This window comes from Lissotriton helveticus, chromosome 1_2 (assembly GCF_964261635.1).
Source record: "Lissotriton helveticus chromosome 1_2, aLisHel1.1, whole genome shotgun sequence".
Lineage (NCBI taxonomy): Eukaryota > Metazoa > Chordata > Amphibia > Caudata > Salamandridae > Lissotriton > Lissotriton helveticus.
This window is the reverse complement of record NC_136058.1, coordinates 846,357-860,139: the sequence shown is the minus strand read 5'-3', so window position 1 is coordinate 860,139 and position 13,783 is coordinate 846,357. Positions and strand designations below refer to the sequence as shown.

General features: G+C 43.9%; 1 protein-coding gene across 2 annotated transcripts in view; it reads right to left on the bottom strand.

Annotated features, from left to right (window-relative positions):
• The window catches only part of FNBP1L (formin binding protein 1 like), a 688,366-nt gene that overhangs the window by 214,569 nt on the left and 460,014 nt on the right, over nucleotides 1-13,783 (bottom strand). For both annotated transcript variants that reach the window (XM_078668213.1, XM_078668214.1), the window contains exon 7: nucleotides 9,849-9,977. In XM_078668213.1, the coding sequence (XP_078524339.1) occupies nucleotides 9,849-9,977 (129 nt within the window). The remainder of the gene's footprint in view (nucleotides 1-9,848; nucleotides 9,978-13,783) is intronic.

The window sequence follows — 13,783 nt, the reverse complement described above, 5'->3', positions numbered from 1 at the left end:
ACATACCCACCAGTCGTTGCTCGGCTGGGGGCAATTTCAGAAACATTTGTGCCACTATTTCGTCTGGAAAAGTGATAGAATCAGTAATCCATCGGACTGCTGATCGGGCTAGTTCTTGTTCATGCATGGTACTTAACTCACTGTAACCGATTCGTGATTTCAGAATGTGATCGGTAGCTTGGAACACTTGTTCTAGGGAACCTTGTTCTGGTGCTGAATGATGGAAAACTGACTTGTGTTCTAGGCGTAAATGGCGATCTGGAAATCTAGATTTTCCTACATACGCTATCCTGGCGGTATTCTCGTCGTCTACCTCTTCAGTATCAGAGTTACTTTCTTTCTCGCTTACTTGTGCTGCTTTACGTTGTTCGTGTATCTTTATTATTTCTCTACGGATTTTCTTGTACATACTCTCCATGGCACTAATGGTATTGTGCTTACCCTCGGCTATATTATCACTCCACTTTGTCAGGGTTTTCATTTCGGCCGGATCTTTAGACGGGTAATCTTGTTCTCTTATTAGACAGTTAATTAAAAACTTTAATATCATACGCTGGATCTCAGCTTTCCTTTGAGACATGGCATCACTAATACTTTCTGGATCATCCCCTGTACGGATGAAACGATATATTCTGTCTAGATCTTCTTTCATATCGGGTAGGGTGACTAGATACTCGGTCACCCTCCTTACGCGTACTGAATATAAAACCATATTATTCTCGCCTGGGACTGTGTCATAGGCACATTCGCCAAGGGCTTGCCTGATTTCTGCAACAGACTTATTACTCTTGGGAGTACGCTGTGATGCTTGAGCATGTAATTTGAGTGCTGATAAACGCTTGCGTGGCGGCGGGGTTTGAGGAGGACCTCCTCCTGCGGCCCCTAGACTAGAATCATCGACTGATATTCTTCGTGGTGGAGCGGGAAATTGAAATGCTGGCTGGACCGGGGGTACCGTAGCAGGTACTGCATGGGGTGCCCCGGTGTCTGGAGGAGCAGGATGTGCCTGATTTACAGGGACTGGCGGAGCGCGAACAGGATCTGCATATTCAGGGACTGTGTCGTCCAGATAGGACGAAATAAAAATATCAGCTGCGGTCAGTTTGTGACGTAGCTTGGTCGGAACTAGTGGTGGCGGGAAATTACTGGATGCCTCCGGGGTCGCTTTTGGCAAGCCCTCGGCAAGAAGAGGATACATACCCTTAATAAGGGCATTCCTCTGTCTGTCTCTCTGTTCAGTTTTGACTTGTTCACCTATCTCGATTAATTCTTTTTCTTGGGCTCGCTCTAAGGATTCTCTACTTAATTCTGACTTTCTGATTTCTTTTTCAGTTCTTTTATGAGCTTCTTTACGCCATAACTCGATGGCATCTTTCTGTGACTGTCTGGCTTTCTTTTTCCATAATGCCTCTTCTACTCTCATGATGCACTCAGCATCCCATGTACCCGATACGGGCCATCTATACTTTTCTTCTAACTGTTTGGTATACTCTACCCATAAATCGAGATACAATATGGCGCTTATGCCATGTTTCTGATACATAAAGTGACCTGGACTGTCCCTGGGCGGGACGGGAACTGCTGCTTCCAGCAGACCCTTTCTAGTTTTTAACTGACGTAACTTGGAAAATATGGGCATGACTGAACTGTAATCTGGACACAATACAATACACAATGAACACGATACTTATTCCCCATTCATACCACGACATTTAAAATACATGAAAAACATTTAAAATAACAGTTCGAACAGAATATTACCTGGAAATATTGAGAACAGAACACATAAATTTTCTCGAGAACAGAAACTGGCTAGAACAGAAACTAGATGCACTGCTGAAACAGTACGAAACTTACCGGTCTCGTAAAGAGACACGTCAGGACCCGCATCCACCGACGTGGACACTTCGTTTGTGGGACTGTGTACCACCAACCCACAGACCAGAGTCAATTAAATTGACCCTGTCTAGATACCACCCCAGTAACGGTACTCACCGGGCAGCAAGAACGGAAGGCCTCAGACTGGACTGGACTGCTACGACGACGGACGACGAACTTCGGACTTCGGACTTCAGTTACGGGTGGACCTCCGGATACCTCGGACCTTGGACTCTTGGCTTGGGCTCTGGTCGGGACTCGCCGCGTTCCTCCACCGTCTCGTCTGGATGCTGGACCGCCTCCTCCGTCTCCTCCGTGGGCCTGAGGGATACTTGAGCAGAAATATCTGCCACTGCGCAGAAGAGTTCCGTCACGACTGCAGAGGGTCAGGGGGTCGGCGTGGCTTCACCGCCGCGTGGGGAAAGGGCAAGTCCCTGTTCGGGCGCCATTATGTGGTAAATAAATAAATAATACCTCTCTTTTTGACTAGACGTATATCGTAACAGATAGCTCAATAAAATAAGAGTCAAGATTCGAGGTAGTAGGAGTTCTGCAGGTTTATTACAGCATAAGGACAGGAACAGGTCAACCTGCATAGGAATAGGATGACAGGGCCCAGCAGCTGCTGGGGCTGGATCTGGGATGAGCGCGCTGACTTTTAATAACAATACATGAGCATATATACATAACGCAAACACATAGCATTACATTGCAGTAGGCGTAGCAGTGGGTGGAGCAGAAGGCGTGACGCGTAGCAGTCGCGAAAGATAAGGGCGAAAGTAGGTGTAACTGGGCGTATACATAGACATGTGATGCAAACGTAACAGGATATGTCATGAATGGGGCGGAAACCATGGAGGGGGCTACCTGGGGAGCCGGGACCTCTAACCTGATGGTGCGCGCAAACTGGCAATGACGTATCACTAGGAGAAGCTGGGGGCTATGAACTCTGTGCTAGGAGCAGAGACTGAAGTCTGGAGAGTCAGGGCGACATGTACCTAAACAGTATCTAGTATCTGATGTTTAGAGAACATGTTGATATAAACTATAAGTCAGGAGAGGAAAGGCTAACTTGATTCTAAGACTGGACCATGTATTATTCTACATGTAGTGCGTGATGAAGAATATGAAGAATATGAAATGACCATTAAATGCAGTATTTCTCTAACGTGGAGACGTGAAGGCTAGACAATGACGGAAACTATTGATACAGTTCAGTAGCTTAGGAATGCAGAGAAGGAGGACTGAACTGATAACTGGAACTATAACATATTCTTGGCAGACTCAGAGACTGAGCCAGGCTGGATCGGGCACTGCGAGGCAGGAAGTAAGTGAAGGGTCGAGGATACAGGTGGGGGCTGTATCCCTCCTCAGCGAGGCTTCAGGAGACAGGAGCTGAATCTGGTGTCCAGGCCCTTTTGAGGCCTAGAAACGGGGACTTTATAATAGAATAACGTGCACACTGAGAAACGTGGCAACGTAGCTTTACATAGGCCTGATATTCGTAGTATTCACGAGGACTGGAAACTGGCATACTAGAGGTGGACACAACTGTAATTGCGTCATTAATCGGACATGGGGAGTACATATGCATATTTAATCATGCACACATAACATATGATGGATGACACGTAGGGACACAGAACATAGCAAAATTTACTTTTCCACAAGTGTGTTGTCATATTTCCTCTTGAGACCTGCCTTTGGCATCAATTGGAGTATCCTTAGAGCTCTGCTGTAGAACCTTCTGGCTGAAAACAGGTTTCTACTGGAGGTCATCCTATTTTCAAGAAAGAATTTCAAGGTGGAAAAGAAGACCAGAAAATATCTCGGGACCCTATTTTGGGGTCTGTGTGACATCAATGCTCAGAAAAAAGGGGTTTGTGAGTCTTTGAAGGCAATGGTGGCAGAATATCTAATTGTGTCAAAGCTTTGATGTGGCTTTTAGTTTTACATTATACTTCTAGGGAAAACTCATGCGATTGCTTTGTTAATCGTGGTGCACTTCACTCAGTGTAATCCACCAATGGATGGGCCACTCCGACAAATTTAACAAGGAAAGACTCTGGTATTTCTCAACCACATCAATTGCCGCGCACAGTTTCCTAAGAGTTATCTTCCCTCCAATCCTTCAGACTTTGATGGCTTCATCCTCAAATCTCTCCTAATTGTGCCCCTTGATCATTCATCACAGCCATGTCATAAGACCAAAACCATTGTTTCCATAGTTTCGTTGGTGTTTTTTTTGCATCCAAATAAATGCCTAACACGACAGTCATTGCTGTACCCGTGTAAACAAAGGTTCCAGATAAAATAAAAAAAATTCCAGGGAAATTGTGTTACACTGTTGATTTCAATTCTCTTACTCCAAGGTCATTCGCCTATGAGCATGATACATGGGTGGGAAAACAGGAAAAAACACAGATTGTGATGTCTCTGGTCCCACCTAACAATGGAGCTTCATTCACTTCTTCCACATCTGCTGTGTCATATACTAAAATATTTCCTTCATAACCTTCCCCTTTAATAACACAGATGTATGTAGTCATGGGTTTGAATCTCAACCCCACCTATGTCCCACACCCTACAGAAGATTCTGTAGTGTGTTATATATATTCACTGAAAAAAACATAGGTTTTAGGGAAAATTATAGTTGGACATTTCACTTGTACAATACCAGAGAAATTCCCCTGTTATAGATAGCTCAGCTAACTTTAACTCGCGCCCCCGCAATGCACTGCTGAGGGCGTCACATATTACATCACTCATGACATGGTCAGTGACATCACTGATGACATCATCCAGTGACTGTTTCTGTAATGTTTAAATATGTTGAATATATATTGGTAATGGCATATTAAAGAATGAGTGGGTGTAGAAGTGTCTGGATGGATGAATTAGTAGGTGCATGACTGAGTCTATAAGTGAGTGATTAAACATATCTTACTGAATGCATGGGTTAGTGACTAAACAGTGTGAATGTCTATCTATCTTTCTGTTGGTGTGCAAGCGGCTGCATGGGTTTGTGAGTAGCTACATGAGTGTCTATATGAGTTATTGATTGGTTGTCTGAGTATCAGTATGGGTGGGGTGTGTGTCTGCATAGATGTGTGTGAGTTACTGGGTGCATGGTTTCAAGAGTGCATCTGTGATGGACTCTATGGGTGTGTGTGTGTGTGTGTATGGGTGTGTTAGTGAGTGAATGTATATCTCGGTGGTACATGTGTGGGTAACTACATATGTGAAAGGCAGTATATATGTGTTGGACTATATAAATGGCTATAAGTGAGTGTGATTGTGAGAGTGACTGTATGGAGGAGTGTGTGCTTGTATCAGTGATTGTATAAGAGTGTAAGAATATGCTAGTGTTTGTATGAGTAATTGAGCTGGTGTGTCTATAACTGTATAGGTGAGTAAATGGCAGTGTTATTAATTATTTGCATGACTGACTAGGTGTGCGAGTACCTCTATGGATGAGTGGTGGCGGGTGAGTGCCTATAAAGGTGTATGAGTGCATATGATAGTTATGTACTGAGTGACCATAAGTATGAGTGACTGTATGGGTGAGTGAGTGGATGTGTGTGTGTGTGTAAACCTAAGAATCCGTGAGTGGGTATGTAGTTATTGGTGTTGGAGTGTCTATGGTTTTGAGAATGGCAGTTTGTAATTTAGAGTGGGTGTATCAAAGGTTATATTAGGGTGTGAGAGGATGCATCAAATTGTCACATGGATGATGTAATCAGTGATGACATTTGAGATGTCACTAACCATGTCATGAGTGATGTAATATGGGACGTCAAAAGCAGTGCATTGCGGGGGCACAAGTTATAGTTAGCTGAACTAACTATAACGGGGGAATTTCTCTGGTTTTGTATGAGTGAAATGTCCAACTAACTAAAACTTTCCCAAAAACCTCTGTCTTTTGGCAGTGAATTTTTAAATGCTAATTTCTAACTATAAAGTGCCTGAAACCTATGGTTTTTTCAGTGACTGAAACCTATGTTTTTTCAGTGAATTTCAAAGGTTTTTTTAAATGCTAATTTCAAACTATAACGTGCCTGAAACCTATGGTTTTTTAGGTGGATTTCAAAGGTTTTTTTAAATGCTAGTTTCTAACTATGCCTACAGAGGTAGGATATGTGGAGAAAGAAGAAAAAGCGCACAGAAAGAAGCAAAATAAATGCGGAAAGAAGCAACAGAAGTCCACAAATTCGGAGAAAAGTGCAGGAATAAGCAAGACATGTGCAGAAAGAACCAACAGAGAAGCAGAAAGAGGCCTTGTTGCAAAATCATCCTGTGCCCACAACTTTTTCAGACGGGCATTGGTGGAAACAGACTGACTAACCAGGCCAAAAGCCAGTGGTCTGCTAAAATACACTTAGAATACAGTGAAAACACCCACACACACTAGGGAAGACCATGCATTGGGGTACCCCTGTGATTAGTATGACCTCCTCTGTAAGGCCCTAGTACTTAATAGGGCAGGGGGATTAAAACTACCTCTAAGTCAGAGGTGCAGAAATATGCTACTTTAACTAGTAGTCGCGTTTGCAGAGTGGTGGAGGAAGGGTGGTGGGCGTCCAACCAACGCTAAGGAATTCCGCTGCGTCGGACTTACAGAAGGTACCAGGAGGGATTCTTGGCCCCCAAACTCCCTCAGGACTAAATTGGACTTCATCCCCCATCCCGGAGTCTGCCACAAGGCACGTTTGCAGAGTGGTAGAGAAAGGGGGCCATGGCCTCCAAAGAAGTCTTAGCAATCCCACTGTGTGGGACTTACTGGAGGTAACAAGAGGGGTAGTTGGCCCCCAAGGACATCCTTGGGGGCCAACTTCCCAAACTATTACCGCCAGTCAGTCCCACACAGCAGCACTGGTAAGTACTCGTACCAGGCCACGCCCACTTTGCTCACCACTCTACAAACGCGCTCCCTGGCATATTCTTGGATCGGTATTGTAGTCCCCTTCACTGCTGCGGGTCCTTTAGGGGCCAACTAGCCCACCTTTTACCTCCAGTAAGCCCCACACAGTGAGATTGGTGAGAGGTAAACAAAGGCCATGCCCCCTTTCTCCACCACTCTGCAAACGCAGCCCCTGGCGCGTTGTAAGTTGTGGAATAAGTCCCCTTGAATCCTGAGGGTCCCTGGGGTGCAACCAGCCCACTAGGTACCTCCAGTAAGAACCACAGAGCTGCGTTGCAGAGAGGTGTAAAAAGGGGCGTGGCCTGGACCACCTCTCTGCAACGCAGCCCTGTGGCACTTACTGGAGGTACCTGTTGGGCTAGTTGGCCCACAGGTACCCCCAGTATTGAAGGGGAATTAAACCTAAAACGCGCCACAGGGCGTGTTTGCAGAGTGTTGCTGGGAGGGGGGCGGCGTGTCTAAAAAAAAAAAAAAAAAAAATTAAGAAGGGGGGCTGTGTGGCCCCCCCTTCCTTTCCTATTTGTGGGCCCTGGGGACCCCATCCCCCAGGGCCTGACCCCTATTTTTTTTAATTGAAGGGGGCCGCGTGGCCCCTTCCCTAGACCATATTCGGCCCCGGGGACCCCATCCCTGGGGCATGTCCAGTGTTTTTTTTACATTTATTTTATTGGGAGGGGGGCTGCTTAGCCTCCCTCCTCAGGCCATTTATGGCCCTGGGGACCCCATCCACCGGGTCCAGCCTTTGCGTGTTTTTTAATTTAATTTATTTATTTATTATGGGGGAGGGAGGCCGCGTGGCCCCCATCCCTGGCCATTTCTGGCCCCGGGGACCCCATCCCCCGGGGGCTGGCCTCTCGTTGGGGACCGTGGGGGGGGGAGCTCCAATGCCCCCACAGTCCATGCCAGCTCCCCCCGTCCTGCGGGAGCCGGCATTGCTTTTGTGACATGGGGAGCTGCGGACATGCAGCTCCCCCTGTGGAAAAGCAATCTGGTATGAATTTTGGAAGAGAGAGCATGTTTCCTGCTCTCTCTTCAAAAATCCAAACCACAGTTTGCTGTGGCAGGGCGGGAGCCATGCAGCTCCCGCCCTTCCATAGCAAACAGCAGTGTCCCGGGGATGTGGGCACCCCAGGACACTGCAGGAGCTGGCCCTGGGGGTGGCGGTCCCCAGGGCCATCACAGGCTCCAGGAGGGGGGCTTTGCGGCCCCCTCCCAACGTGTGTGAAGCCCCGGGGAGGTGGTGGTCCCCGGGGCTCCGTAACGGACCCCCTGCATTTGAATAATTAGTGCCACACACAGGTTGTATTTTTTTTTTTTAAATAGAAGCGCCGGTGGGTGGCGGTCCCCGGGGCTGTCGGGTAGCCATGTGCCCCCGCAAATATTTTTTTAAAAGCCCCGGGTGGCCGTCCCCGGGGCTTGGGGGGGCCTTGGAGGGCCCGCCCCATAGATTAAAAAGGAAGCCCTGGGGAGGTGGCAGTCCCCGGGGCAGTGTGGGGGTTCGGACCCCCCCACTTTTTTTTCCACTGCCCCCGGTACCTGGCCCACCCGGGGGATTAAATACAACGAAGCGCGGGAGCCCGCACTTTTTTTAAATTTTCTCGCCCAGATTCGCGCACCCAGCGTGAATTCGCCCAACTTTTTGGGGCCCTTGGGGTCCTTGTGGGACCCCCTGAGCAGGCCTAGAGGGTCAAGGTGTTTCTATCCTGCCCTTTTTTCTTGTTTTTTGCGTTTCTTTTTCTCTTTTCTTGTGCCTCGGTTACCGAGGCACAAGATGGCTGCCAACACTTCCTGGTTTGGAGTGTTGACAGCCAATCAGAATAAAGCTTGTGTCGGAAGGGTGCATGATCCCCTCTGTGCCTCTATATATCGAAACTTTTCTTTTTTTATTTTCTCAGCAACTACTGAACGGATTTACACCATTTAAAAAAAGGGCGCTATCTGAAGCAAGCACTACCTTTTTGCCACATTTGGTGTAATTCCGTTCAGCAATTCGGGCTGTAGCCGCGTCTAAAATTTCCTATGGGAAATGCATTTTTCGACCTTTTTTAAAAGAATTCTCAGGAACTACTGAACGGATTTACACCATTTAACATAAAGAGTTCTTTCTGAAACAAGGGCTACCTTTTTGCCAAATTTTGTGTAATACCATTCAGCAATTCTGGCTGAAGCCGTGTCTAAAATTTCCTAAGGGAAATGCATTTTTCGACTTTTGTTTTTAATTTCTCAGGAACTACTGAACGGATTTACACCATTTAACAAAAAGAGTTTGTTCTGAAACAAGGGCTAACTTTTTGTCAAATTTGGTGTCATTCCATTTAGCAGTTCGGGCTGTAGCCGTGTCGAAGGTTTCCAATGGGAATGAACATGGAGAAAACACGTTTTGGGACTCCCCTTTTTTCTCGAAACTTTCAAGATCGGAGCTGACCTGAGGGCCCCACGAGTTTTGGAAATTTCGCGAAGATTCATCAACTGGTGCGAAAGTTATTAGGAAAAGAAAAAATGCTTTTTTAATAGAAACAAAGGGTGAATACAAAAGGTCAGTATCACAGAAAACAAAACATGTCTTCTGACTAGAGACCATGGGGCAATTCACTTGTTACATAGACAGATGACAGAAGAATATGGGGTTTAAAGTTTACTTTTAAGGGCTAAAAAGAAAGAAACCTACCACCACACACTGTGAAAACAAAAAAATGCAAACAATTATATAAAATAAAATAAATCATGTATAGGCTTCCTGAGCTGGAAGACATTAGTCACCAAAAAAAATAAGATTGGGATGGTAGTATCCACGAGTCCAAGATGGAGCTTCAGTTAGATAATACACATGAGTGAAGAATATTTATGACAAGTTCTACTTTAGAGTGAGCTCCAGAATCCTCTCCATTATGTGAATTCAGATGTGGACGATACATTGAGATACAACAAAACAAGTTCTAACAGAGTCCTGTTTATGTGAATTTCCAACAAGAAACTGCTCACCTTCAACAAGCAAGCATACCAAAAGAACATCAATTGTAATGCTGTACAAAACATTAAGTCGTTTTACCTTGTAAATCTGAGGAATGACGATATAAAAATGCTTGTGCTGTTCTCCATTAAAGTTCTGTAACTGTGCAGCATAATCATTTTTGCTCTCATCCGCCAAGTGTGTTCGCATATGTAGCTGCTGTTTTGCCTGAAACAAAAACAAGAAGATTAAAAATAGAACAACATTCTTAAATACTGACATTAAATCGGTAAAAAAATAAAACAGTGCTTCCTTTGGTAAGCGAGTTAATAGCCTTGGCTAACAGTTTTATTCAGTGTGATGAAAGGCTACCAATTTCTTTCACCAAATATTGAGGAACGCAAACTTACAGTTTTGTCCTTTAGTGGTACCCGCCTGGGCAGTAATAGCCAAAAACTCGAAGACCAGATGTTGCCCCACAGTCCACACATTTGATACTGGGCAGGAATTTCAAGACAGGGTTTTTGAAAGAAACTGAATCCTGCAATTTTTCTGCTTCCTTCAAGCAAGGAACTGCTTGGTTTGAGATTACAAGACACATACAGGTGGGGCAGGCCTAGAGCACTGGATAACTACCCCAAGGGTTGCACAAGGAGTAATCCACTATGAGAAAATTGTATAGAAAGTGCGATGGCAAGACCAATCGGGATTACCAAGCAAGATGTTTAAAGAATTAATCTTTGTATGCCAAGGTCAATCAATCAATGTCAAGAGGATGGATGAGCTGGGTTTTCAAGACATAAAAATTCCTTCCTGCGACTAGGATTGGTGGGTGCGAGGTTCCTGAAACCAGGGAGTAGGCATCACTGGCACTTTATGACGCCATCACATTCTTTTCATTTCAGAGCAAGATGACTAGAGGCACAGTTAGTTGCAAGCACCCACCGAGGTAGGCCTGGTAGAAAGATGGGAGAAGAGATGAATCGCAGGAATACGAATTTGTCGAGATTGCACATGAGGAACTCCTTGGGCACAGTAAGGAAATGGTGGAATCTTAATTTTGGCTACACTTTGACTAGGACTCATGGTTAGAACAAGGAATGGGTGTAATAGGGCCCCAATTGACACAGTAAAGACAGCCACAAGTGGGCTGCTTGCTCACTAGAACCTTTAAATTGGATGGGCAAAAACACTTGCTCTTGCAGTGTACACGAGTAAGAGATCATGCAGGAAGTACCTAATTCTAGAAGGACACGGGTCTTGAAAAAGAGCACATAGGATATGTGTTCTAGAAAACTTTGCATCCAGATTCAAATTGAAGCTGTTCAGTGCAGGTGAACGTGAATAGTATTTTAATGCTGTGAACATCAGTACAGGTCATTCAAAGTGCATTTGTCTTTTCTATAATTTACTGAAGTAGAGTACAATGTGAGCTCAGTAGGTACTGTGTTAACGCGTTAACTGCACTCCACGTCTTGAGCTTAAAAACAAAGCAGCCCAGACCCAGCATCTGTTTAATCTTGGGGTGGATTTTTGGGATGATTTCCTAGGAAAGCGGGAAATAAATGGTATTCCTCTGAGTTGGGGCGGAGGGGTGATTATGGGGACATGTCGTGGCTTTTATTTATTTATTTTTTTCCCCCTTTTTTATTATCATTGCAAAGAGAAAAGCAAAAACATTTCTTAATTACAGCCACATTGTTAAAAAAAAAATTATACATGATTTGATAGAGAGGAATCAGTTGTATCACAATTTTCAATAAAAAAGCGTATATAATAATTACGAATTGTGGCAGTCTTAACAGCGTTTTTAAAATAGTCACTCAAATGAACGTTCCCCAAATGTTCTCTCGTTTTCTCAATGAGGATGGTCCCCTTAACTTTGCAAGTGATATTTCCATAGTATAAATTTCATTGACTAGAGTCCACCATTCCATGACATGCGGGGATTGCGAAGATATCCAGGCCCTAGCAATTGTCAGTCTTGCACAGCCGAATAGGATAGTGTTCAAGTCTTTATGAGGGCCATTCACATCCTGTAAATCTAATAAAATCAAATGTGCAGGTAGAGGCAGGAATATAATTTGCTTCTTAATTAGAACACCTTCTATTCCTTTCCAAAACTCAGACAGAGCGGGGCAAGAATAAAGTATATGTTCCAAATTGGCAACAATCAAATCACACTTAGTACGATCACTCGATAAATTTCTTAATGGCCAACTAATTATTCTTTGAGGGGTATAACATAGTTGACAGATAGTTCTATACAATTGAAGTCTTATATTAGAGGACTGAACCACTTGATTGATTTGACTAAGAGAGGCAGATATCTGATTTGGTGTTACATTTATCCCTATTCTAGTAGTCCATTTAGTCGCAAGATCACAGCAATCGTCATTTTTCATCTGTGTTAAGTATCTATAACTTTCACTAATAAGTGATTTAGTCCTATCAGAGTATAGACAATCTAAAAGATCAGAGTGAGAAACTTCATTGATCTTCATTTTCCGGACTAAATAGTCCTGAATTTGCATATATTTGAAATACATGCCATCATTCAGTTTATATAGAGATTTTAAAGAAGCAAAATCAAGTATTCCATCGGGACCGTAAAGATCACCTAATGTGTTGACGCCAAAGCTGGACCATAAAGCCCCAGCTTTATCCGAGAAGATTCTAGGAAGTCCAGGATTACCCCAAATTTGTAATTTTGCGTAATAGATAGAAATCCTACCATAAATCTTAATCAGAGTCCAGATTTTTAAAATATCCCTGACTGTCTTGAACTTAACTCGCTTGTAGTAGTTCGGGTCGTGAACTCTAGATAAGAATTGTTTGCAGTCAGGACCTAACAAAAATTCCTGGAAAAATAACGAGTTTTCTTTTTTGAGCAAACTTCGAATACGGCCAAAAAATGTTGCGTAAAAGTACAATCTGAAATCAGGAAAAGTCAGCCCTCCTTTTGCAATTGGGAGTTTCAACAGCTGAATCGATCTGCGAGCTTTTTTGTACCCCCATATGAAGCTACTGCATATGCCATCAAGCTTCTTAAAGAAAAGATTATTAAGACGTAAAGGGATCGATCTAAATAAATACAAAAATTTAGGGACAATTTTCATTTTAATTAAGTTAATCCGTCCGACAAGGCTAAGCGGTATTTAATGCCATTTTTTAACAGGGTTGTTACTTCCTTTAATAATGTATTGTAATTAAGTGTGATTATCTCATCTATATTTGCAGAGATTTTCACTCCCAAATATACAGCGTTTATACACATACCTTGAACAGAAGCCGATGGTTTATAATTAGAGATAATCTGTGTTTTACTTAAATTTAATTTGTAGCCAGAAATGTCCCCAAACTTTTTAGCTTCCCGAGTTATCGCTGGGATGGCTTTCACTATGTCAGTAGTAAAAAACTAGATATCGTCCGCGTACGCAGTTATTTTTTACAGTACTCATACCATGTTGAAAAGGGGCGATGTAAGTTTGAGACAGAAGGGCATTTAAGAATGGTTCCAGAGAAAGCGCAAACAGCAAGGGTGACAAAGGACACCCTTGCCGAGTACCTCTTTCTATTAGAAATCCTGAGGAACTCATACCTGCATAGCTTATATTAGCAGTCGGGTGATCATACAATGAATGAATCCAGCCAAGGTATTTATCCTGAAAGCCAAAGGATTTGAGTACTGCCCATAAGTAGTCCCATCCCACTCAGTCAAATGCTTTCTCAGCATCTAGCATGACCATTCAGAGTGAGGTGGATTCAGTTATTGCAACATCAAAAGCAGTAATAACCATGTTGACATGGGCGGTGGTATTTCTCCCCATGACGAAACCATGTTGTTGTATGTTAATCAGCTCCGGCATGAGGAGAGTTAATCGGGTAGCCAAGATTTTCGCAAAAGCCTTAGCGTCCGCATTTATTAGCGAAATCGCCTGTATGACCCGCATTCATCTGCGGGTTTTTGCTTTTTAAGAAAGAATACAATTTTGGCAGTGTTCCATGAGGCAGGAGCTTTCCCTGTTTCACCG